Source organism: Rhincodon typus, chromosome 1, assembly GCF_021869965.1.
Source record: "Rhincodon typus isolate 14 chromosome 1, sRhiTyp1.1, whole genome shotgun sequence".
NCBI classification, from domain to species: Eukaryota; Metazoa; Chordata; class Chondrichthyes; order Orectolobiformes; family Rhincodontidae; genus Rhincodon; species Rhincodon typus.
In genome coordinates, this window is record NC_063332.1 from 121,737,548 (window position 1) to 121,764,152 (window position 26,605).

General features: G+C 39.0%; 1 protein-coding gene across 3 annotated transcripts in view; it reads right to left on the bottom strand.

Annotated features, from left to right (window-relative positions):
• The window catches only part of LOC109912119 (streptococcal hemagglutinin-like), a 35,019-nt gene extending 12,857 nt beyond the window's left edge, over positions 1 to 22,162 (bottom strand). Inside the window, exons 1-8 of one of the 3 annotated variants that reach the window (XM_048616165.1) lie at positions 21,397 to 22,162; positions 15,574 to 15,660; positions 15,086 to 15,319; positions 11,299 to 11,321; positions 7,765 to 7,913; positions 5,857 to 5,960; positions 5,635 to 5,718; positions 423 to 3,960 (exon numbers count right to left, since the gene is read on the bottom strand). In XM_048616165.1, coding sequence (XP_048472122.1) covers positions 423 to 3,960; positions 5,635 to 5,718; positions 5,857 to 5,960; positions 7,765 to 7,913; positions 11,299 to 11,321; positions 15,086 to 15,319; positions 15,574 to 15,660; positions 21,397 to 21,924 — 4,747 coding nt within the window. In that variant the 5' untranslated portion in view covers positions 21,925 to 22,162. The remainder of the gene's footprint in view (positions 1 to 422; positions 3,961 to 5,634; positions 5,719 to 5,856; positions 5,961 to 7,764; positions 7,914 to 11,298; positions 11,322 to 15,085; positions 15,320 to 15,573; positions 15,661 to 21,396) is intronic. The other 2 variants (XM_020511501.2, XM_048616290.1) reach the window with 2 other exon arrangements.
• Between the last annotated feature and the right edge of the window lie 4,443 nt (positions 22,163 to 26,605).

The following is a 26,605-nucleotide window of genomic DNA, read 5'->3' on the forward strand; positions in this document are numbered from 1 at the left end:
TGGAGGCAGTGGTCCAAGGATAATATGCCATAAGATGACAAAATTCTTTGGAACTGCTTTCCAGTGTGGAGTCCAGTGCAGGATGAAGTAGTAAGGACAGAAAAGTAATGGGAAAAATTTTTTTTTTAAAAAAAGGTTTTTTTACGTTTGATCCCAAAAACTATCAGAACTCCAAATATTTAGGCTGTTACAAATTCTAGATTAAACAATTATTTAAAAAAAAAAACAAAGATGACTTGTATAGCTGCTTAAAAACAATGGATGTCTACAGCTGTTAAAAACACTACTAATGTGGACAGACATTTCACTAACTTTTTTTTTAAACTGAAACATATATAAGCAGTTTGTTTGAGCAGCTGTTTGCAGATAAATACTATGCAGTGTAGAAAGATTCATAACAAAAGTAAAATCAAGAGATTTACCTCGTAGAAACCTTCCTTCTTTTTCCAATTCAGATGCACTAACAAGTGAAGTAGGACCATCATTTCCATTTTGATCATTCTTTTTAATTTCTACAGAACCGCACAAACGTTTTTCTGTTAACCGAGTGATCTCAGTTGAGCTCTGCACTCTCTCAATGACTTGTCTGAACATCTGAGCCCTTTCTTTTAGTTTAAAGTGTACGGCAAACTCTAAAAGGACCTGCTTATTCTCTGAATAATCCAGTGCATGCCAAGTCCAGATATGATTACTGGTTTTCGCATGCTTCAGTTCCAAGTCTCTTGTGATCCAGTGATTGGCGCAGCATTTATTAGTGGCGTTCCACATTACGAATCTTGACAATTTTGTTATTTTATGTTCTAAAATTCTGATTTCTCCAAATGCTCGCTCCTTCCACTGTAAGGACGTCCGTTCAAAGCAGTACAGCTTTCCTCTGTTAGAAAAGAGAACATTTTCTGCATCTAGGATGGCAGCTGGATGATTAACTGGTGGAGGGGATGGTAATATTGGTTTGTGTGCAGCTTTACAATCACCCTCATTCTTCTCTTGCTGTCCTGTAGAATTTGTTAGATTATTTGCACCCAGTGTGAATTGGAAATCACTACCTGCACCAAATTTAAATATTGGGCAAAAGACTGGAGAAGCAGCAGTGAAAAGCGAGAAATCTGTTGCTGTTGTCTGGTTATCTTCTTGTGCATTATCATTATTAGCTTCTGCAAAACTACTAGCATTAGATGCAACAGGTTGTGGAATACATGCAGAATCTCCTGTGTGTGACAAATTTAGTGTTTCAATATTTGTCCATCTCGTTCTACTAAGAGAAGTGCTCTCTTTAGCAGTTAAGCTATCTGGATGTTCTATCTCACTGGCAACTGCAGAACTCTGGTGATTATTGGAATGACCTTGGTTTTCAGAAACAGTGCAACCTTGATCACTGAAAATTAGAGGTTTTTTGCCTTCTTCATCTATATCACTATTACATCTCTCCGAAGGATTTTCAAGGGTAGATGTTGCATTACTAAGTTGCAAGAGAGGAACTGTGATTTTCCCAATTACCAATTGTTGCATACATTTAGGCACTTCAAATGTTTTTGTTTTGCAGGTTTTGAAAGCATCATCAACGAATGCAACTTGAGTTTGTTGCTGACTGACTGAAGGGAGCACTCTGTTGAAACCTACTGCAAAATCCACACAGCCAGAGCTAGCAGATTCGATCCTGTGAAATATTTCTGGTTGAGAAGTTAATGTTTCAGCCAGCAAAGTTTCTTTCAGTTTGTGGGTTTCAACGCCATTATCAGTTGACATTTTATCAGAACTCTGCTGATTTACTACTAGTGATGGATCCTCACAATTCAAACTAAATGAATGTGCTCCATTAAGTGTAGATGATTCAGCATATATTGATACCTCTGATGTTTGTATTTCATTCACTTTGACATCAGCTGCCCTAACAGTGCTCTCCTGCTGACTGACTGTTGGTGTGCAACCTCGATTAAAATTGGTTGTAAATGTTACAGCATTAGAGCCAATTGAATTTGCCCTGGAGCAAACTGAAGACATTTCAGCAAAACTAGCAAAAAGATGCAATGGCTTTATGCTGTTTTGAGTTGGCAGAACGTTTTGTGTTGGCAGAACGTTTTGTGCAACTGGAATTGACAACGACGAGGAATTACAGGAGGTTGAAACAAATGATGTTGAAGCAAGCAAAGATGAAGCAGACACAACAGTACCTGGATTTTCTAACTTAAAATCGAAGCTTGGTGAATTTGACCTGCTTACAGTCGACAGAAATGGCTTTTCATTCAAATTTGGAACATCGTTCACGGACACTTGGGTAAGTGCGAAGAGGTCAGGTACATCTCTTGCAATGACTGGAGGCGTGATCGGAGTTAAACCTTTAGAGTTTCTTAAAGCAACTGGTTCAGCATTTATTGACAATCCTGAGGTTGACAGTTCCTTCACAATGGTAATACTGTCTAACGTTGCAGTGCTCTGCTGCTGAGTGATTGTGGAAGTGGGTTCTTGACTGAAGACAGGTGGAAAAACCACAGAATCAGAACCAATTGAATTGGTCCAGGAGAAAACAGAGGATTTTTCAGCAGAACTAGCAACATGTTTCAAAGGCATAACACTGCTTTGAGGTGTCACAAGGCTTTGTTCATACAGTGCTGGGCTTGAAATTGAGGAACCTGATGATGGTGAAGTGAATAAAGATGAAGCTGACGTGATAATACTAGAATCTGCTAATTTAAAATCAAAACTTGGTGTAGTAGATCTGCTAGTAGTTGACAAAGGTTGCTTTTGATAAAAAGTTGGAACATCACTTCTGGGTACTTGTGAAAATTTAAAGGGGCTAGTTACATCTCTTCCAACAGATGAACCTGAGAGACAAGCTAAATTTTCTGGGTTTCTTAAAGATTCACTTGATTTGGTTGTTGATGTTATACTGGGATAAATTTTGAATGAAAAACCCAATGTTCCAGTTCCAGAGTTGAGAAAGGAAAATGATGCCGCTGGCTTGACTGGATCACTCAAGGGTCCTGAAGTACCAAACAAATTAGGTTTTGGTGAGTTTTCTTGTGAACACTGTTCTTTCCCTTTCCCAAAGTGAAAAGAGGATGATGTTCCAACTGAATCCAAAAGCACTTTACTAATGCAAGTGGATGATGTGTTGCAGCTTGTCTGGCCATTTTGATGCTTCGTATGTTTACCAGTTGACTCACATGCAGTTTTACTGTGAAACACAGAAGTTGAACTACTGATTGAATTACTTGTAGCAGAGCATGAATTAAGCTTCTCAAATGTGAAGCTTGTTGATACTGGCAGTGCTTGCTGATCCCCTGATTTGTTGGCTAAGGTATTTCCAAACATAAAGCCACCGAATGATGGTGAACTTCCAGAGGTGACTGTGGGGTTAAGGAATCTTATACCAGCTTTTGAAATACTGGATTTTTTTTGTTTAGATGCCAAGCTGGAGCACTTAGACACAGTAAAACCAAGAGCACTGGAGGTAAATGGCTTTTGCTGACATTCGTCTGTTTTGTCAGAGCTCATCACTGTTGTACATGAACTCAAAGTAACTGGAAGAGATGCTGTTACCGCTGCTGTTGGCAGACTTTCGACAGTGCTTGTGATGTTTGAGATAGTTTCAGATTGAACTGATGAAGGAGGAACAGGGTCGTGTTTTTGCTTTATATCTCCCACATCAAACAATTTTTCAAAACCACTGGGTAACGACATCTCCGAGTTTGAAACTGATCGGATACTTGTAGCGGATCTTGAATTAGGAGGCAAAGGCACATATTGATTGCCAAGGAATTTCTTTTTTACTTTTTTAGACGACTGACCAAAACTGAATAATTTAACATGAGGCTTCTGTACTCCATCAGGTGTTTTGCGCAGCTCTGTAGAAACTGAAGACACTGAAGGCTCTAGACCATTTTCACTATCAGAATATTCTTCAGTCACAAAGCAGTTCCAGTCTTTTCTGCAGGATTGATAGTGTTTGTAACGCAGTTCCTAAAACACCACCAGAAAAAAAAATTGTCATCTTGCTTTTGAATGCAAAGCTATTTTATTCAACCATTTCCTGTGACAACTAGCAGCATCTTCTAGCCATGATGAGTGAAAAAAATTCTCTTACTTAAAAAAAAAAATCAACAGAGAAAGAAATTATGTTGGACATACAAGTGCTAGCTTTGGATTCTCCCATAAACGGAAACACTTTCTCAGCATCTACCCTGTCTAATCCATACAAAATTCCAAAGACTTCTATCATATGGTCATCTCCAATTTTCTCTTTTCTATTGTTCCTGATTGCTGTAATTTCACAATACTGGTAACATTGTTGTTCTGTGCTGACTTTAATGCTTCTATGGCTTTCTTTTATAATGAAGATCAGAATTGTGCACTTTGCTCTTAAGTTTGGCCTGCAGAGACCTGTAAGAATTATTCACATAATTTTACTACTTCAGAACACTATACCACTACAAAGAAACCCAATGCTCAGTTTGCATTTTTAAAGAATTTGCAAAATGAGGGAAGAAGTTATAAAGTGTGTTTACGACAAATTTCTTAATGAGCATATTTTTGGTTAAACAAATATGAATCTTGTTTTGGGGAATGAAGTGGGTCAACTGGATCAAATGTCTTATAGGGGATCAACTAAATGAAGAAAGACATAGAGACAAAGGGTTTTTTAATTTATTCATGGGCTGAGGGTGTCGCTGGCTAGGCCAGCATTTATTGCCCATCCCTAATTCCCCAGAGGGCAGTTAAGAATTCTTAGACTTTTAATTATTATTAAACTTTTAATTCCAGATTCCTATTGAATTCAAATTCCACCATCTGCCATGGTGGAATTTGAACCCAGATCCCCAGAACATTACCTGGGTCTCTGGATTAATAGTCTAGCGATAACAATACTAGGTCATCGCCTACCCAAAGGCAGTGTGCTTTTCAGCCTTTTCTTCCCCAAATCATACTCCCTTATCTTGTTATGAGGTTATCACGCAGTACCTGATTGAAGGTCTTACTGAAGTCCAAGTATATGACATCAACTGCATTACTTGTCTACTCTTTCCATTAATTCTTCAAAGAGTTCTGTTGTTTCAACAGAATCTTTAACCAATCGGAATCCATGCTAATCTTTTAAAATGACATTTTCTGCCGCTGGTTGCTTTCGGAATTAGTTGATTTTAAATCGTGTTTGAATTTTTCCTGTGTGCCAATTGCGGTTATGTTTTCTAGCTTAAAACTGTGATGATAACAGTAACTACTTCCCCACAGAAAAACCTCCCAAATTATGTTGGAGGAGTACAAAATTCAAAGCATTTTGAGGTCAGAGATGCAGAGATGCAGGAAGAGAAGTTAAGTGACTAGGCAACTGAAAGCACAACCACAACAGCCAATGACTAGCTCTGATTTATACTTGAAAACAACATAATTAGCCAAGAAACACTTTAAAATGTCCTAAGAACATGAAACTGTTATATAAATGTATTTCATTATTTATTTCTTAATTTTATAACTAATCTAACTTCTATACCTTATGATAACAAAGTTTCTGGTTTGCAGAGGACAAGTTACTTACAGGAAATGGTGTTAGGTGGTTGTTGGAAACGTTCCTTCTGTAGAAATCCTAACAGTGACAGCTAAATGAACGATGTAAAAATCCAAACTGTACTAACATACCTCTAGACTTATGTACTGATAGTCTTCTTTTGCAGAAATACACCAAAGATAGTCATGACAGCCATATTCAATAATAGTTTCTGGCTGCAAAAGAGATTTGTTTAATTAAAAAGAAGTCTTAACACTTACTTTTAAAATCGGTACTTTGCATTATAAAATATCATTTGCAAATGTAATCCTGGTTACGTACATAAGAATGCCAAACTGTTAAAATTAACTTACAGTAAACTTTGGTTCTATAAAATCCTTGGGCTGCTTCCACATTTTTAAGGTAGTTTTAAATTGGTAGCCATCTGTGCGTAGTTCACTTGTAGTATTGTCAGTATCTATGGGAAATAAAATCAACAGATATAATCTATATTATTCCTGCCATTCAATGGCAACTCACTTTCAGACAAACATATACGGTAATGTACTACTATGATGTAATATTGATTACATCTGTTGCATTATTTTTAACTAATAATATTTTTCGCTACAGACTTTCTAGGTACAAAACCCTATTTGAAAATGTAACCCATATATTCACAATAAAGTTAAAGGAAACCAATTTAGTAAGTATATTTCTTCAAGTACAAATTCAACCCATTATTCACTCTGAGCTTCCTCAATAGCTGGAGAGAATTTCAAGCTCCCACCAAATGCATCTAACTCCAACTGACCATTAACTATTGAACTATGCTAACAGATTTAAGTGTGTTTTACTTTGACAGGTTTGGATTTATCAGAGGCAGCAACATAAACCATGCTGTGTGCTGTCTGCTAAAACCTGCAACTAGTCTCAACTACAAGGACTACATTGCTAATGAATCAAGGTCGTAGTTACCCACACACAATCTATATCTCTGAGTGCTTCTAGTCTGCCACAGGTTGCATATAAAACACTTGTCATTCAGCCCAGATACATCAAATAAATCACTGATGCTTTGCAATGTGACAGTAAATATACATATTATTTTGTTTATCAAAAACTGGATTTAATCTTATTTGACAAGGAAATGAAAGAATCTGAATGATCAGGGACATAATGAATGCTGCTAGTCTGAAGAGTTGCAAAGAACATGAGGCCATGGGGACAATAACCTCACAGGCTACAAGTCATTGATGCCCAGCTCAATATCATGTACTGGAGTGACAGCTCTTCATCTAAAAGCCATGATCCTTTCATTTTATGAAAATTATCTATGCCTGGGCCACTTAAATGAGAAGCTAGAGTTGAACTCCTAGGTTACAAAGGGTGCATCCTGCAGTCTTGTAATAGCAAGCTTGCAAAGCCTACAAATAAAATGGGCATGCCAACATCTTCCAGGTGATCTCAGAACCAATACTGTCAAATTGAAAAAGCATTTCAGGTGTAAAAATAGGTTATTAGAGAGAGTTAATTTGAGGCAGCATCAATGTCAGAGCAATATACTGAGATGCTGAAAGAAATGAAATCGAGAAGGAGTAAGAGACTGAAGAAAAGTTACAGAACAATGCAAATTCCAAGAGTTAAATCTTGAAAATGGTAGAATATATTTAATCAGCATTAGCAATCTTATTGAGTTGAGTGGGTCACAATGACAAACCAATGCGTCTTTATTTGTAATGTTCAGAACTAGTCCTCTGTTTTTGTGATGATGAAATAATGGAAAAATTGGGTTCAAGCTGTTCCAATCAGCACAGTCATTCAATATATCAGGCAAAGGAACAAACATCAGTTTCGAAACCACATCAGGTGCATTTTCCATTTAAGGCACTCAGTGCCAACATCACTACCTCACAGGTCGAGAATAAAATAGTTACAAGTAGCGTAAAGACCTCTTATATATTCCAAAAAGTGTCCCTCAGTCACAACTTCAGAATAGCACTTGTATAAAATTCTTCCATTTACCACGGCAACCATTTTGTGGTTTCTGTGACTGGTTATGCCAAATTTGTCCCATTTAGTCCTGAACAAAAAAAGGCGTATGCTACAGCTCTGTACTCTCTTGGTATTGAGCAGACATTGCCAATGCTTAAGACTTATGGGATGTTTACAGACAGAGAAGACTTGCATCATGTCAGCGAGGGCTGGTTTCAGGTATGAAAGACAAGACCTATTAATGTAGAATTAAGAATTAAAAACTTTTTTTTAAACTGAATGCTTACCCAAACTGGGATTTGTTGCATCTTTGGTCAACTGGAGTGCAGAGATACTATCCAACACTGGTTTTATAAGAAACTGATGTGGTTGCAGACAAGTCAATTCATCGTGCTTCTCTAAAGTAGGGAGGATGATAGCAAGGTTGCTCTTTACCCTTTAGGGAACAAAATACAAAAAACAAGATATTATAATAAACAACTGCAATATTAACTAGAAGCTAATATGGTCAGCTGATCAAATGTATTGGCAAGCTGACTTAAGGAGGACACACTATAGAAACTACCACATAACCAAACTTTGAAGTTGGGAACACTAGGTTCTCAATCTGCTGCCAAAGTTCAAGGTCTAGAACAAATCAGTTTTATTATTGCACTTTGTACATTAAAAGGAATGGGCTACTCTAAAAATATTGTATAAAAGGATAAAGAAAAGTGTACTAAAAGTGTTAAAACACTACTAGAAATGCAACTACCATCTATTAGATTTAAATTAAATTTAAAAATTAATAAGATATTCATGATATCAGCTATAGCACTGAACGTAGAAACAAAATATTTTAATAAAGGCAAAGAGGCTAATTGATCTGTCAGGTTTGAGAAGTACCTCAAGGGAATTACAACATTTCTAGATTTTTATTGATCTAAATCATACAAACATATGAACATGGAGCAAAAGTAGGTCACTCAGCCCTTTGAACCTGCTCTGCCATGCAATAAGATCATGGCTGATTTGATTTTAACCTCAATTCTACACTCCTGGATATCGTGATAATATTTCATCCTCTTGGAAATCAAGAATCTCTCTACCTCTGCATTAAAAATAAAAGATTTTGCCTTTTGAGGAAAAGAATTCCAAAGACTCTCAAACCTCAGAGGAAAATTGTTTCCTCATCTTTGTCTTAAATGGGCAATGCCTTATTTTTAATTAATGACTTTAGTTCTACATTCTCCCACAAGAGGAAACATCCTTTTAGGAGCCACCCATCTAGGTCACCTTAGGCTCTTATATGTTTCAATTGAGTCATCTTTGATTCTTCTAAACTCCAGAGAATACAGGCCTAGCCTGTCTAGTCTTTCTTCATAAGATAATCCACTCATTCCAGGTACTAGTCTGGTAAACCTTCTCTGAACTGCTTTTTACACATCAACATTCTTCCATATATGCAGTGACCAGTATTGTACACAGCATGCAGTTTCACCAATTCCCTGTATAACTGACGCATAACCTCCCTATTCTTGCATTCAATTCCTCTCACAATAAACATAACATTCTAAAAAATTTTCTAATTACTTGTTGTACCTGCATACTAACTTTGTGATTGATGCAATACTTCACCAGATTTCTCTGCATCCCAGAGTTCTGCAACCACTCACCATTTAGATAACATGCTTTTTAAAAATTCTTTCTGCCAAAATGGACAAGTTCACTTTCCCACATTGTACTCCATTTGCCAGATTTTTGCCCACTTACTTAACCTATCTATAGTCCTTTGTAGGCCCATTCACATATTCACTTACCAATTTTACTGTCATCAGCAAATTCAGCTACCATACCTTTGATCCATTCATCCAAATCATTTATATAAATTGTAAAGAGTTAAGGCCCCAGCACTGACCTCTATGGTACACCATTCATGGCGAACTCTGGAAAATGGTGGCGGAGTACGAGTCCTCAGCCGGAACTCGTCCACTCTGCCCGTTTCTTTTCTTTTCTCTTTTCATGTTTCTTTTCCCTTCTTTCTTCTTACCTACTGCCCTTGAAGTCAAAGCGGATCCACGCCTCAGCGTAGACCCCTGGTCTCAAGAACCTCAAGGCAAAGCCATGCGGACTCCCAGCCTCAAGGTGAAGCCCAGCACAGATTGAAGGCCAGGTGTTGGCGTGGACTGGGTTGGAAGGACTGTTGTTCTGAAATTGTATTTCTTTATTTTTTCTAATTTTTTTTCCCTAAGAATTTGTATTTAAGGATTGGTACCTAGGTACATTTGTACCTAAGACAGTGCTGTAAAGTGACAACTTGTAAACTTTTCACTACACTCATGTGAGTACATGTGACAATAAAGCCAATTCTAACTCTAGCCTGAAAATTTATTCCTTCTTTCTGCTTCCTGTTAGCCAGCCAAACTTTTATCCATGCCATATGTTACAGACTATGGCGTGAGCTTTTACTTTCCATAGTAACCTTTGATGTGGGACCTTGTCAAATGCCTTCTGTAAACCTAATGCAATACATCAATTGGTTCCTTTTTATTTACAGTATAACTTACTTCTTCAAAGGACTAAATCAAATACCAACAATTATCCATTTTAGAAGCGCTCATTAATACATTATTTCTATAACTATGGATAAATATTTATCAATAATTACACAGTAATAGCAAGAATTTTATTTGGATGATACTATGACAGAAAATGAGAATTTTATAAAATGATAGTGTAATGTTTCATTATAAATTTCTATTTACATGTGACAATATTATGTACCCTTTTTTTGATGGTTAAAACTTTGATTCTTAGAATATTGCTATCACACTCTTCAAAGAATTGCATTCGGTTATCACCCTAAGATGCACTAGCAACAGTTAAGTGTTGGAAGACTAGCTCAAATAGTAATAGCCAGAAATTACATGGATGCTTTTGATGTAGTAAAACACGCTAGTTGCATCCCATAAGTTATCAAAGAACAGCGAAATTGATCAAGACATGAAGGCATCAGAAGCGAGATAGATTTTAAGGTAGTAGGAACTGCAGATGCTGGAGAATCTGAGATAACAAGGTGTAGAGCTGGATGAACACAGCAGGCCAAGCAGCATCATAGGAGCAGGAAGGCTGACGTTTTGGGACTAGACCCTTCATCAGAAAACAGTGGTATCTTAGGGTTCTTCTGGTGCAATAGTAGCATTCCAATCTCTGAGCCAGGAGGCCTGGGTTCAAGTCCCACCTGCTCCAGAGATATGTCATTACATCTCTGAACTGGCCGATTAGGAAAACATTTAAAAAGAGTGGCAGCTTCTCTCGTGGTCTAATGGTTGGGATCTGGCCATTTTACCGCCAGGACCCTAGTTTGATTCCTAGTTAGGGAATGATAATTTATGAACAAAAACAGAAGTTGTTGGAAAAGCTCAGCAGGTCTGGCAGCACCTGTGAAGAAAAATCAGAGTTAGCGTTTCAGGTCTCGTGACCCTTCCCCATAACAGAATGATGATTTATATCGGGACCCTTGTCGTGCAGTGTCAGTGTCCTTACCTCTCAGCCAGGAGATCTGGGTTCAAGTCCTACCTGCTCCAGAAATATCCAAAGGAAGAGAATTCCAGAGTTTACAACCTAAATAAATGATGACGCGACTGCCAAAGGTGGAATAAAAGAAGGGAGGAGTGCACTAAAAGCCAAAAATTGAAGACTGGAGAGTTTGCGGAGGGTTGTATGACTAAAGGAATTAATAGTTATAGAGACATTCTTAATATTGAAAGAAGCTGAAATGAAAAGGCAATTAACACAGAAAAGGATCTGCAAAGCTAATGTACTGTATTTTTTTGAGTTACCTTTCATTTAAGTCACAGGCCACCTGTAAATGAAACAAGCAATGCATTAGAAACATTGGTATAATAGATTTTACAGTTATTTCTACTCCATTATTACATACGGACCTCAATCCTTCAAAATTCAGTTTTCTGGTTCTCTGATCTCTGCAGAGATCAACCTTGTAATCCGCTCATGCCTACTTCCAGAGCTGGTCTACTTCCTTGGCTCCTCCAAGACCAAAACTTAACACAGGATTCAAGGTACAACTTGGCCAGAGCACTGTACAACTCAGCACAACTGCTTCAGTCTTCAAACTGATTGATTTCGTTATTTGATTTCAGCAGTCGGTAAATATAATCAGAGCTGAATCTACTTGTACTTTAAAGTCTCTGTTTTTCTAGGTAGTTCAACATCATTCTGTTCCTTGAATTGCTTTTCAACATGTATGGAATAATACTTAGCTATGCTGAGTTTCATCTACCATGTTTCTGTTCACTTCCAATTATTTTATTTCTTCTGTAACTCCACAGCAGTTTCATCAAACTCTTTGACACCCATCCCACCATAGCCCCACAGTTTTTCCATTTTTAGTATCATCCACAAATACACAACAATTCTGAAACCAGGTAACTAAAGATCAGAGACAGAGACAATCAAGGCTGAATTAGATACATTCTTCTCAGACAAAGAAAGTCATGAGTTACGGGTGGGGGGTTCACTGGAAAGTGATCACAGCCATGATCTTATTGTATGACGGAGCAGTACAGCAGGCTCAAAAGTACTCTTGCTCTGAAGTCCAACATTCACAGGTACTTATTCTCTGTAACTTCCTCACTCTATGTATAAATCTCAAGATGCTCCTGTGCCTTTCTTGCAACTGGCCCTGCTACTTCACCAATTGCTTGAAAGGTCACCTGCCATTTGTTTGCTGACTTCAACGGAGTGCCAAAGTCCTCCTGCTGGTCTACGACTATGACTACAGCTCACCCACAACACTAGATAAAAATTTTGTGTGAATAGCCTGACTTTCATAGATTAGCAACTCAATGTAGGAAAATGGTACAGTGTTTCTAGATTTCAAGAGGAAAATCTAGCCAAGTACACATCAAGCACTTTACCCACACCACCTTCCCCACCATTCAAAGAACAAAATCAAGTTAGTCAAACGTGATTTATGTTTAACAAATTCATGCTGACTTTCATCTATTAGCCCAGATATTTCTAAATGTTAATTAATAAATATTTTAGATTATTGGCACTAAAACTTTCCAAGTTTATTGTGAGCTAGCTTGCTTTTCCACATTGCCATTTCCTTTAAACAAGTGTATAACATTTGCAATCCTCCATTCCTCCTGCATCGCCCAGATATTGGAGGAGGAGTGGAAAACCGTAACACAGCCTCTACAATTTTAAGCCTTAGAATTCCGTAGAATGCATCATGTGAACCAAATGACTTTTCCACTTTGAGAAGTCCTAGCTTTTTAAATTCATCTTTTTACTTCTGTCTGATATAATATCACTATTATCTCCAGCTTTACTGCAAAACTGGATCTACCTTTCATTCAAGGAGATGCTGGCAGAATACATACGTCGTACCTTATCTGCATTCTCTGCTCCTCAGACAGTGACACAGCACTTGCCCATGCCGACGAAGTTTCCTAAACTAGTCCCAATTGCCTGCATATGGCCCATATCCCTCTAAACCTTTCTTTTTCATGTACTTATCCAAATGTCTTTTAAATGTTGTAATTATACCTACATCTACCACTTCCTTTGGCAGTTCATTTCACATACAAGCCACCTTCTGTATGAAAAAGTTGCCTCTCATGTCTCTTTTAAATCCTTCTCCTCACTCCTTATAAATATGCCCCTTGTTTGGAACTCATCTACCCTAGGGAAAAGACCTTTGCTATTCACCTTATCTGTGCCTCTCATGATTTTATAAACCTCTATAAAGGTCATTCCTCAACTTCCTACATTCCAGTGAAAAAAGTCCCAGCTATCCATATAACTCACACTGTCCAATCCTGGCAACATCCTGGTAAATCTTTTCTGAACCTTCTCCAATTTAATAATACCCATCTAATAACTGGGTCACCAGAACTGTCCAGAGTACTCCAAAAGTGGCTCCAATGTCCTGTACAACCTCAACATGACATCCCAGCTCCTTTACTCAATGGTCTGAGCAACGAAGGCAAGCATGCTAAACACCTTCTTCACCTCCCTGGCTACCTGTGATGCAACTTTTGAAGAACTATGTACCTGAACCCCTAGGTCTCTCTATTCGGCAACATTACTCAAAGCCCTACTGTCAACTGTATTAAGTCCTGCCCTTACTTGTTTTACCAAAATGCAATATCTTGCATTTATTCAGATTAAACTCCATCCACCACTACTTAGCCAATTGGCCCAATTGATCAATATCCCTTTCTCATCTTAGGATAACCTTCTTCACTGTCCACAACACCATCAATTTTGGTGTCATCTGCAAAAACTACTAATCACACCTCCTAAATTCTTATCCAAATAATTTATATAAATTATACACAAAAGCGGAGCGATTCCTGCGGAATACCACTGGACACAGGCCTCCAGTCCGAAAAACAACACTCCACCACCACTGTGGCCCCTACCGTCAAGCCAATTTTCTATCTAAGCGGCAAGCTCTCTCTGAATCCCATGTGATCTAACTTTACTTATTAGTCTACCAGGTGAAACCTTCTCACAGGCTTACTAAAGTCCATGTTGACAACATCTACCTCTCTGCCCTCAATCATCTTTATGGTTACTCATTCAAGTTTGTGAGACACAATTTCCCATGGACAAAGTCATGCTGACCATCTCTAACCAGTCCTTGCCCCTCCAAAAGCATGTAAATTCCATCTCTCAGAATTCCCTCCAACAACTTACATACCACTGTTGTCAAAATCACAGGTCTATATTTTCTAGGCTTCTCCTTACAGTCTTCTTTTTGGTCCCTCTTTCGTCCCACTCTTTCTTTAACTATACTTCAAATATTTCTATGTTTATCCAAGATTTTGGAGTTCCTTTTACGTAAGCTGTCAAACTATTTTCATAAATGAGGTTTTGGAAGAAACCATTCACAATCAAGGCCAGTGATAAGTTAGATTAACACCTATGATAAGCCTTCCAATTTTCCTAAATTATTGAGCCAGGAGCAATCATTCCAAGAAGCAGAACTATTCAATATATCAAATCTAGTTGCATGGACCAAGTCAGACATTTTCTTTTCTATGATTTGATAGAGTCAAGAACCACAGTCTTATATAATGTTCCCACAATTAAAGATGTAGTGAGTGTGCTGAGAAAAGTCATGAAGTTGTAAGTTGATTATATCAACATTAGTTGATTTTGCCAGGAGTGCTAACTAAGGCAGGTGTTGCTAAAAGTGAGGATTTAGTCTTCTCTCAAAATTAGCGACTGGAACATCTAAACAAAACAAAAATGCTTTATCTTTTTATGGTGTAATTGCAACTTAAGCAGCATTGTGTTTTTAAACCAAATCACATGATTTTTCCCAATTCCATCTGCAACTTTCCTATTATTTCCACTGACAAGTCAATAACAACAGCAGTTGTTAAAAATACAACAGCTGTGGCAGATGTTTACCTCCCAAGTTTCCACATCTACGTTTTAAAACTAAATAGATAAAATTTCTTATGAACAATTGATTGTATTTTGTTACTGATTTTGTTACTGAATGAACAATTTAAAAATTAGTCATGCAGAGACATGAGCCACTAAACAACTGTCTAATTCATACAATGAGGCAGTAAATCGACTTACCTTCAGAAAATTGACAGGATTACATTCATTCACTAATTTTTCACACTCCTTCAGGTACTGCTCAATTGTTTTCTTCTGTGTTTGTTTTCCTTCCAGTCGAGCTTTACGTTCACGCTCTTTCCACTCTTTCTTCTTCTCAATCTCATCAACCAACTGCCTTCTTTTCAATTCCACTTTCTCCAAAATCCTACCGATCTTACTTTTAATAACTTCTTTCTCATAGTCTAAAATGTACTAGATAAATAGATAAATGTCAGCCTGTGCCCATCACTGGATTATAATTTCTGCATAATATAGTAAAAGTTGTAAAGCATTTCACCACTAAGTATCCAGCAGTCATTCTGAAATATTATTGAACTTCCAGAGTGATTTTAGCACTTAACATTGAGATGATCACTAGAGTTTGGTCCAAATAATAGTGAAGAAATTAACTACCTGGACTGTGGAATTTAGGGAAGAATATTCACTAAACAACTAGCAATTCTTACCTCAGAATCTGAAGGGGTGTCTGCAATTTCAACCTTTAATCTGTTATTCAGCTGCCTCAATTCTCTCAGGTTACTGAAGTACTCAAGCTGCAAAAAGTGCACATGCATGTTTCTATTTTGCAGGTATAGGAAATGACTTTAAAATTGCATTTAAATTAGCTAGTAACAATCTGAACATTCTGCAATACGTCTCTTCCACTTATTGAGAATGCCATTGACTAGGTGTTCTTATCTCTCCAATAAAGAATCAGTTGTATTTAAATAGTGCTCTTCCCGACCAATAGACATCTCAAAGCAGCCAATAAAGTCATTGCTACAATGCAGAAAACATAGTAGCAAAGTTGCTTGCTGCAAACTCTCACAAATAACTATGTGATAATAGCCAGATTATCTACTTTTTTGATGACTGGATAATTATTGGCCAGGACACCAGGATAATTTACTGTTTCTTTTTCAAAATGAAACAAGATCTTTTATATCCACCTCAAGTAGGAAGATGGATCCTCAGTTCAATGCCTCATTGGAAAGATGGGACTTCTGATTCCCTCAGTACTGCATTGAAATATCTAACTTGATCTTCATGCTCAAGTTCAAGGTTGGGATGTCTACCCAGAATATTTTTATGACTCATAGGTAAGAGTGTGACCAACTGAGCATGGCTGGTAAAAGCTTCAATTGTGTAAAGTACAAGGTTTTATTAATTGAACTTGGGACCAGGATTAGGCACTTTGTCCCTTGTGTTCATTAGATCATGGCTAATCTGTATCTTTACTCTATTTACTTACCTTGGTTGCATAAACCTTTATATTCAACAAAAATCTATTAACCTCAGATCTGAATTTTTTAATTGACAATTTTAAAAAGTAGCAGTATTTTTTTTTAAAAAGGGAGAGAGTTCCAGATTTCCACTACCCTGTGGAAGATAACCAAGGAAAGAGGAATGTCAATTAAAGAAGGTAATCTGCTTGTGAAGGTGCAAGAAAAAGATAAGGTTCTCAATGAATACTTTGTGTCTATTTCCACAAAAGACAAAAACAATTTGTAGAAGGCAACAGAAATAGCACATCTTGGGATAAAAATGGAGAGGAAATATGAGATGTTCAACATCTTTGAAAGTGGAAAAACCACCACACCCAGATAAAATGTATCCAAGATTACTAAGGATTTCAAACTAACAGAGGCTACAAATAGCAAAGGCTCTGACCATAATTTTCCAATGCTATCAGATTACAACCATGGTCCCAGAAACTGGAACACAAATGTCACACAGATGTTTAAAAATTGACAAATGGACAGCCCAATTAATTACAGGCAAATCAGTGGTGGACACATTATTGTAAAAGTTTGAGAAATGATGTAAATCATAATTTAGAGAAGCATGGGCTAATTAGGGACATTCAGCATACATCTGCTAAGGGCAAGTTGTGTCTGAGTCATTTGATTGAATTTTTTGAGTATGTAACAGGGAGAGTTGATGGGGGTATTTTTGATGTTATGTATGTGGAATCTGGCAAGGCTTTTGACCAGGTAAACTGGTCACAAGTATTTAGCAATATTTATCAGACTTAAATATAGCGGGTCATGACAAAGAAGTCTGCAAATGATAGGAAAATTGGAAAAAGCAGAACTGTACACAAAATGAGTAGTTCTGGTATTACATCTCTGCTCTTACATTCAATACCGTGCCCAATGAAGGAAAGGATCCAATATTCCTTCTTTATATGTATCTGTCCTGCCATTTTCAGAGGCCTATGGACATGCACTCTAAGGTCTCTTACTCTCTCTACTCTTCTCAATACCCTTGGTTTATTATATATTCCCTTGTATTGTTTGCCCTCAACAGATGCAAAACATTGTTCTTCTCTGGATCGAATTTCATTTGCCACTTTTCCAGGCACTCAAACAAACCATTGATATCATCTTGCATTCAATAGCCATCCTCTTCACAATCAATTACCCAGCCAACTGTTGAGTTGTCTGCGAATTCCCAATCATGACTTCCATATTTAAGTCCAAATCATGAATATATACCACTAACAGCAAGAGACCTAACACTGACCCTCTAGAAATGCTCTGGAACATGCTTTCAGTTTACAAAAATAGCCATCGACCATTTTCATTTAATAAAACAAAGAACTGTGGATGCTAGAAATCTGAAACAAAAACATCAACTGCTGAATTTTTGACCATTAGCCTTTGTTTTCTGTCACATTCTGGAAAAACTTGCCACAGCCTCCTGTATCCTATAGACTTTAATTTTTCTGACCAGACTGTCATGTGGGACCTTATAAAATATTTTACTAAAATCCATGTAGCCAATATCCACTGCACTACCTTCTTAGATTTTCTTTGTTACTTCCTCAAAATATTCAACAAAAGTTAATAACATGACTTTACTTTACCTTAACAAGATGTCACTCACTATTCCTGATTAATCTATGCCTTTCCAAATAAAAGTTAACACTCACTCAATATTTGTCCACCAAAATCAGACTGATCAGCCGACAATGATTTAGCCTATTTCTTGCACCTTTTTTGAACAATGGTACAGCATTTACAGACTTCTAATTCTCTGAGACAACAAGGTGCAGGGCTGGATGAACACAGCAGGCCAAGCAGCATCATAGGAGCAGAGAGGCTGACGTTTCGGGCCTAGACCCTTCATCAGAAAAGGGGGAGGGGAAGGGGGTTCTGAAATAAATAGGGAGAGAGTGGGAGGCGGATAGAAGAGGGATAGAGGAGAGGATAGGTGGAGAGGAAACAAACAGGTCGAAGAGGCGGGGATGGAGCCAGTAAAGGTGAGTGTAGGTAGGGAGTTAGGAAGGGGATAGGTCAGTCCAGGGAGGACGGACAGGTCAAGGGGGCGGGATGAGGTTGGTCGGTAGGAGATGGAGGTGCGGCTTGAGGTGGGAGGAGGGGATAGGTGGGAGGAAGAACAGGTTAGGGAGGCAGGGACGAGCTGGACTGGTTTTGGGATGCGGTAGGGGGAAGGGGAGATTTTGAAACTTGTGAAATCCACATTGATACCATTGGGCTGCGGGGTTCCCAAGCGGCATATGAGTTGCTGTTCCTGCAACCTTCGGGTGGCATCGTTGTGGCACTGCAGGAGGCCCAGGATGGACATGTCGTCTGAGGAATGGGAGGGGGAGTTGAAATGGTTCGCGACTGGGAGGTGCAGTTGTTTATTGTGCACCGAGCGTAGGTGTTCTGCAAAGCGGTCCCCAAGCCTCCGCTTGGTTTCCCCGATGTAGAGGAAGCCACACTGGGTACAGCGGATTCTCAGGCAGCTCACCTACATTGAATGAGATTTGAAAAGTGACCCTCAGGGCATCTGCTATTTCCTGCCTAACTTACTTTAACAGCTTAGGATACAATTCATCTAGCTCTGGCAATTTATCCACCTTCAAGGAGGTCAGTCCCTCTAGTATTTCTCTTCTGATTATATTTATTTTATTTACAATTTCACACTCCTCCTCTTTAACTGGATGTCTGCAGAAACAGTCTTCGTTGTGAAGACAGAGAGAAAACACACATTAAGAGAATACTGCTCACATCTTCTGAATCGACATGCAAGTTACCATGTACATCTCTGATAAGCCCAACCCTTTTCTTCGTAATCTTGTGACTTTTAATGTACTGATAAAACATTTTTGGATTTTCCTTAATTTTACCAAACAATTTTTATTATTTTCTCTTTATTTTTCTAATTTTCTTTTTCACTTTATCCCTATACTTTCTATACTTCTCTTAGCTTCCTAAAGTATTACTTTTTCAGACTGTCATAAGCTCTATTTTTTGCTTCATTTCAATTTGTCAGTTTCTGGATAACCAGGGCACTCTAGATTTAGCACTAATACCCTTTTATTTTGTGGGGACATGCTTACATTACGTCTTTTGTATCTCACTTTCAAGCATGTCCCATTAATTTGTCACCTCCTCAAGTCGCTGCAAACAGCATTCCCTGTAAATTTCTTTTGCACTTGTGCAGACCTCTGAGGTCCATGTATACTGACAGCTTCTGGAAGCAGAAGCCATTCATCAGCACACCAATTGATGTGTGTGGAGCTTTCCAGCAGCTGTGCTGCTCAGAGAGAACACTCAGAGAGAATGATGCTAAATCTAACTATTATGATTAGTATGTCCAGAATGGTCAAACAATTCCGTTTCATCCTCCTGCCAGCTCATTTCCTAAGACTAAATCTAGAACTGCTTCCTCTCTCATTAGACTCATTGCATACTGGCTGAAAGTGTTCTCTTGAATACAGTTAAAGAATTTTATGTCCTCAGTGCCTTTCACACTATTCATATCCCAGTTCATATTTGGATAATTTAAGTCCCCATTATTGCCCAATTCTTATGCACCTAGAAATTGACCTATGTATTTGCTCATCTAACTCCCTCCCACTGTTTTGGGATCTGTAGTGAACATCTAGCAGTCGGAACATAGAAACATTGAAAACAGGTGTAGGAGTAGACCATTTGGCTCTTTGAGCCTGCACTACCATTCAGTACGATCATGGCTGATCATGCAACCTCAGTATCCCATTCCCATCCTCTCCCCATACCCCTTGATCCCTTTAGCTGCATGGGCCACATCCAGCTCTCTTGAATATATCTAATGAACTGGCCCCAACAGCTTCCTGGGGGAGAGAATTCCACTGGTTCACAACTCTGAGTAAAGAAATTCTTCCTCATCTCAGTTCTAAATGGCTTACCCCTTATTTTTAAGACTATGACCCCTTGTTCTGGACTTCCCCGTCATTGGGAACATTCTTCCCACATCTAGCCTGTCTAGTCCCATCAGGATTTTATATGTTTCTATGAGATTCTCCCCCTCCTCCATTCTTCTAAATTCCAGCGAATATAAGCCCAGTTGATCCAGTCTTTCATGTGTTCTGCCATCCCAGAATCAGTCTGGTGAATCTTAGCTGGACTCCCTGAAGTGCAAGAATGTCCTTGCTCAGACAAGGAGACCAAAACTACACACAGTACTCAAGGTGTGGCCTCACCAAGGCCCTGTACAATGTGGATACTCCTCTTTTGTTGCTGGCCTCAATCTATATATCCTCAGGCCAGATGAGGTCATGTATACAGTAGTTCATTTAGTAGATCAGTTTCCTCTCAGCTACGATTGATTTTTTTTAAACCAGAAATGTTACACTTACTTTGTTTCTATTCCTTTCTCTATCCCTGTTTGAAAACTCCTTTTCCACGTTTGTGGAGCTGCCGTACTTGTTCCTTTTTAAGTGAGATTTATGTTAGCCTTGGGAGGCTAAAGAAGTATCTAATTTAGGGTGTCTAAACTTATGACGGACATAGGTTGAGCAGATAAGAGCTTATATCTGTTAGCCAGGAGTTTTAGTTGTAAAGTAACTGGTAAAAGGAACATAGCAACAGCAGTAGGCCATTCAGCACCCCCAGCCTGCTCGTCCAAGGATTAGAGGAATGTTGAGGGTATAGGGGCTGTGGAATTCGCTGCCTAAAAGAGTATTAAGGAAATAAACCTTCATCACGTTTTTAAAAATACTTCTAAGTTCATTTGGCACATCCTAACTTAAAGAGCATGGACCCAAGAAGTGAAAGATGGAATTAAAATGGATACTTCTTTTTCACAGACACGTTGGGCCACATCGCTCCAGTCTGCGACCCTAAACATTCCCATGGATGGCCTACCTGAACCTTAAGGTCCCACCTTGCCCTGGACTGCGCCAGTCCAGGGGGATTGGGCTAGAGGCTAAGACCGGCGATTAGGACAGAGAGACGCCCGAGGTGGGGGTTCATCTGCCACCTCAGTACCACCTGCCCCCTTCCCTTGTTCCTCACCTTCTCCTCCTGGTAGATCATGTCGACCAAGTTGACGGCGTGGAAGACCCCTCGGTGATCCTCGGAGACACATTGGCCGCACGCCAGCTGTTTGCAGACCTTGCAGAAGAGCTGCAGCTTCCTGTGCGGGTGCCGTTGGCAGAACTCGCGCTCCCCGAGGCTCCGCGTGCCGCTGCCCACCACCAACGGCAGCTCCTCGTCCTCCTGCTCGCGCCCGGCTCCCACCGCCTGCTGCTGCGAGCGGAAAAGTTTCACCACCTCGGCCAAGGTGGTGTTGCCGGGCAGGTTGACGGCTCCCTCGGCGATGAAGTTGCTCTTTCTGCAGAGGGGACACTCCAGCTGACTGTTCTTCCAGATGTTGTTGTTGTTGTTGCTGCTGCTGCTGCTGCTGTAGTCCAGGCCGTACGAGAAGGATTTGGTGACACACTCCAGAATGCATTTCTTGCAGAAATTGTGCGAGCAGACGGGCAGGGTGGTGGGATTCTCAAACACCGACAAACAAACCGCACAGGTCAGGCTGGCCTCCATTGCAGCCTTTAAGAAATAAACCAATTCCTTTCCACCCTCCCCCCGTATCTCTCTCCCTCTTGCATATTCTGCCAGCTCAGCGTTCGAGGTTTCGTTTCTTCCCTAAGAAGAAGCGCTCACACAAGACACCCAGGAATTGAAAGTAAAACTCGAGCCCTGTTACAGCACGTCACCAGGAAGTCCTGCCTTCAACGTGCCGCTTGTCGTTCAACATGTCACAAAGCAAACACAGGAAATGCATCTGCAGAGGTTCAAAAAGCGTTGGCTATGGTCCCTTGATCTGAACTATTCGTCCTTTAAAATCACGCCTTTCTATAAACTCAACGGCCTACAGTAAAAGCAACAACAACAACAACAAAATGCGGATTCTGGAAATCTGACATTATAAAAAAGAATATCTTACAAACATTTAGCAGGTTAGCTGGGGAGAACCGTTTCAGGTTCATGACTTTAGCATTGAGAAAAGTTACACATGGTATTAGACAGGTGAAAAAAAAGGCGAGAACAACAAATGGAAAGATTTGTGATGAGGTGACGGGCAGGGTGAAAATAAATAACCAATGGTGTCATGCGACAAAGTCAAAGTCTGTCGTGATGTGATAATATTTACATCATAACCTTTTAACCACATAGAGTCATACAGCACGGATGTTTTATGTTATTCTTGGTTTGTCTCTGTTTTTGTCCCCTTGTTCCTTTCTTGATCCCTCTGGGTTTTGCCAGTTGCTATTTTGCTATTCACCCCTCGTTGCAACACACCTTTTGTTTCCTTGCTTATCCTATTGTTGATTTTGGAGGGGGTTGTGTGTGTTTTGTGATCGCAGTTGCCTAATATAGGCAGTCCACAATTTGTAGCAATCTTCTGACAGTTGAGATTTTTTCAGAAGCAACAGTTAAATATGATACTTTAGCAGAAACAAATGAACTACAGACTGGTGAGCCTGACATCGGTGGTGGGCAAGTTGTTTAAGGGAATCCTGAAGGACAGGATTTACATGTATTTGGAAAGGCAAGGACTGATGAGGGATAGTCAACATGGCTTTGTGCGTGGGAATTCATGTGTCACTAACTTGATTGAGTTTTTTGAAAAAGTAACGAACAAGATTGATGAGGGCAGAATGGTGAATATGATCCATATGGACTTCAGTAAGGTGTTTGACAAGGTTCCTCATGGTAGACTGGTTAGCAAGGTTAGATCACATGGAATGCCATTCGCATTCAGAGCTAGCTCAAAGGTAGAAGACAGAGAGTGGTAGTTGAGGGTTGCTTTTCAGACTGGAGGCCTGTGACCAGCGGTGTGCCACCAGGAGCAGTGTTGGGTCCACTGATTTTTGTCATTTATATAAGACTACCTTGGATTCCAGCATCTGCAGTTTTTTTTTTGTCTCTAACTTTGTCATTTATATAAATGACTTGGATGTGAACAAAGGAGGTATGGTTAGTACGTTTGAAGATGACACCAAAATTGGAGGTATCGTGGACAGCAAAGAAGGTTATTGCAGAGTACAATGGGATCTTGATCAGATGGGCCAATGGGCTGAGGGAGTCCAAAACTAGAGGGTTTAAAGGTGAGAGGAGAAAGATATAAAAGGTACCTAAGGGGCAACTTTTTCGTGCAGAGGGTGGTACGTGTATGGAATGAGTTGTCAGAGGAATTGGTGGAGGCTGGGATAATTACAACATTTAAAAGGCATCTGGATTGGTATATGAATAGGGAGAGTTTAGAGGGATATGGGCCAAATGCTGACAAATGGGACTAGATTTATTTAGGATATCTGATCAGCATGGACGAGTTGGACAGAAGTCTGTTTTCGTGCTGCATGTCTTTATGACTCTATAACTGAGAGTGCAAATAAAATTGAATCAGTACAATCTATCAGCTATTACAGAGACATTGATTCTTATGTTGGGCAACGTTCGACAAGATTTAATAGAATTATTGTTATAGGGTACTCTCCTATCAGGGACAAGACAGGAGATTCTGTGTCAGTGAGTGTAAATTTGGGATGGTTTGTTGCTTTCCTGGTACTAGGATTAAGGACATCTCTAAACGTTTCAAGCATTTTGTTAAAGGTGAGATTGAGAAGACAGAAATTATTGTACACAGTAGTAGGAATGACATTTTTAGGGAAAAAATTAAAGCAGTACAGAGTGAATTTAAGAGCTTAGGTAGAAGATTAAAAAATAGAACCTTAAAAGTAGTAATTTCTGGCTCACTCCCACTGCCAAACTTAAATGAGGGAAGGAACAAAGGGTTAAAGGTGATAGATCAGTGGCTGAAGAGCTGGTGTGTTGTTCAGGGATTCAGGTTTTTGGATGATTGGAATGTCTTTTGGGATAGAAAAGACCTGTTAAAAAAGGATAGGTCTAACCTAAACTGGAACAGGACCAATATCTTAGCAGAGAGATTTGCTTATTCCATTAAGGGAGACTTTATACTGATAGAGAGGAGAGTGGAGGAATTCTATGCAGCAGTGTAAACAGAAGGATTGATGGGGAGGGTTCTGAATGTGAGGAGAGCACGTCAATTAGAAAAGAAAGACGAGAGAGTCAGAATATGTAGTAACTCTGAAGAACTAATTTGCATTTATTTCAATGCAAGGTGATTTACCGGTAAAGCTGACGAACTTGGGGCATGTTTAAGAACATGGGATTGCGACATTATAGCTATTACAGAAACTTGGCTGAGAGATGGACAAGACTGGCAGATCAATATTTCGGGTTTTAGATGCTATGGGAAGGATAGAAAAGAAGGCAAGAGAGGATGGGAGGTGGTGTTTTTGATTAAGAAATTAAATTACTGCTGTAACTAGGGAAGATATTTCTGAAAAATAGTCCAGTGAAAATATGTGAATAGAAATTAAAAATGAGAAAGTAAAGATCACATTGATGGTTTTGTACAATAAGCCCCCCCAATAGTGAGAGAGAAATTGAGAAACAAATATGTAGGAAGATCTCAGATATATGTAAGCATAATGAGGTTGTAATAATGGGGGATTTTAATTTTCCAAACATTGGCTGGGACTACCATAGTGTTAAAGGTTTGGTCAGTGAAGAAATTGACGAATGTTCTCAAGAAAATTTTCTTTATCCATATGTGTATGCTCCTACTAGATAAGGAGCAAAACTCGACCTTCTTTTGGGCAATAAGGCAGGGCAGGTGACTGAAGTAAAAGTGGGGGAACACTTTGGGTCTAGCAATCATAATTCTATTAGTTTCAAATGGTTACAGAAAAGGATAAGCCTTGCAAAGAAGTAAAACGTTTTAATTAGAGTAAGGCAAATTTTAATGGTATGAGACAAGAACTTTCAAAAATTGATCGGAGTAGACTGTTCACAGGTAAAAGACCACCTGACAAATGGGAGGCATTCAAGAGTTCAGAGGCATTATGTTCCTGTTAGAATGAAGGGTAAGGCTGGTAAGGTTAAAGAACAATGGATAAATAATGATATTGAGGTCCTAGTCAAAAATAAAAGAGGATCTTATTTTGGATATAGACAACTTGGTTCAATTGAATCTCTTAATAATTATAAAGAGTGCAGGGACATTCTTAAGAGAGAAGTCACGTAGCTAAAGGGGGATATGAGATTGTATTGGCAGATAAGGTTAAGGATAATCCAAGGAGATTCTACAAATACATTAAGTGCAAGAACGTATATAGAGGGAGTGTAGGGCCTCTTAAAGATCAAGGAGGTCATCTTTGTGTTGAACCCTAGGAGATTTGGGAGAGATTCTAAGTGAATATTTCGTGTCAGTTTTTACTGTGGAGAAAGAAATAGAGTCTAGAGAATGCAGAGAAATAAACTTTGATATTTTAAAAACAATTCACCTTACAGAAGAGGACATTCAGGAGGTCTTAGAAAATATAAAGATAGATAAATCTCCAGGACCTGATCTAATGTATCCCAGAATGTTGTGGGAAGCAAGGGAGAAAAATACGAGATCCCTTGCAGAAATATCTGCATCATCTATAACTACAGGTAAGGTGCCTGATGACTGGAGGGTGGCTAATGTTGTACCTTTGTTTAAGAAAAGTTATAAGGAGAAACCGGGGAACTATAGACATGTGAGCCTGAGTTTGGTTGTGAGTAAATTGTTGGAGGTGATTATAAAAGATAGTGTTTATGGGCGTTTAGAGAGGCAAAAATCGAGTACGGGTAGTCAGCTTGGTTTTGTGCGAGGAAAAATCATGTCTCACAAACTTGATTGAGTTTTTTAAGGAAGTTACCCAAAAGATTGATGATGATAGAGCAGTAGACATTATTTATTTGGATTTTAGTATAGCCTTTGACAAGGTTTCACATGGTAGACTAATTGGATACATAATTGTCTTAACGGCAGGAGACAGACAGTAATGGTGGAGCGGTGCTTTTCGGACTAGAGACCTGTGACCAACAGTGTTCTGCAGGGATCGGTTCTGGGTCCTCCTTTGTTTGTCATTTATATGAATGATTTGGATGAGAATATAGAAGGCATGGTTAATAAGTCTGCAGATGACACCAAAATTGGTGGCATGGTAGCTAGAAAAGGAGGTTTTCTAAGATTAAAAAGGGATCTTGATCAAATGGGCCAATGGGCTAAAAATGGCAGATGGAGTTCAATCTGGATAAATGTGAGGTATTGCATTTTGGTCCAGCAAACAAGGGTAGGGCTTATACAATTAATGGTAGTTCTTTTGAG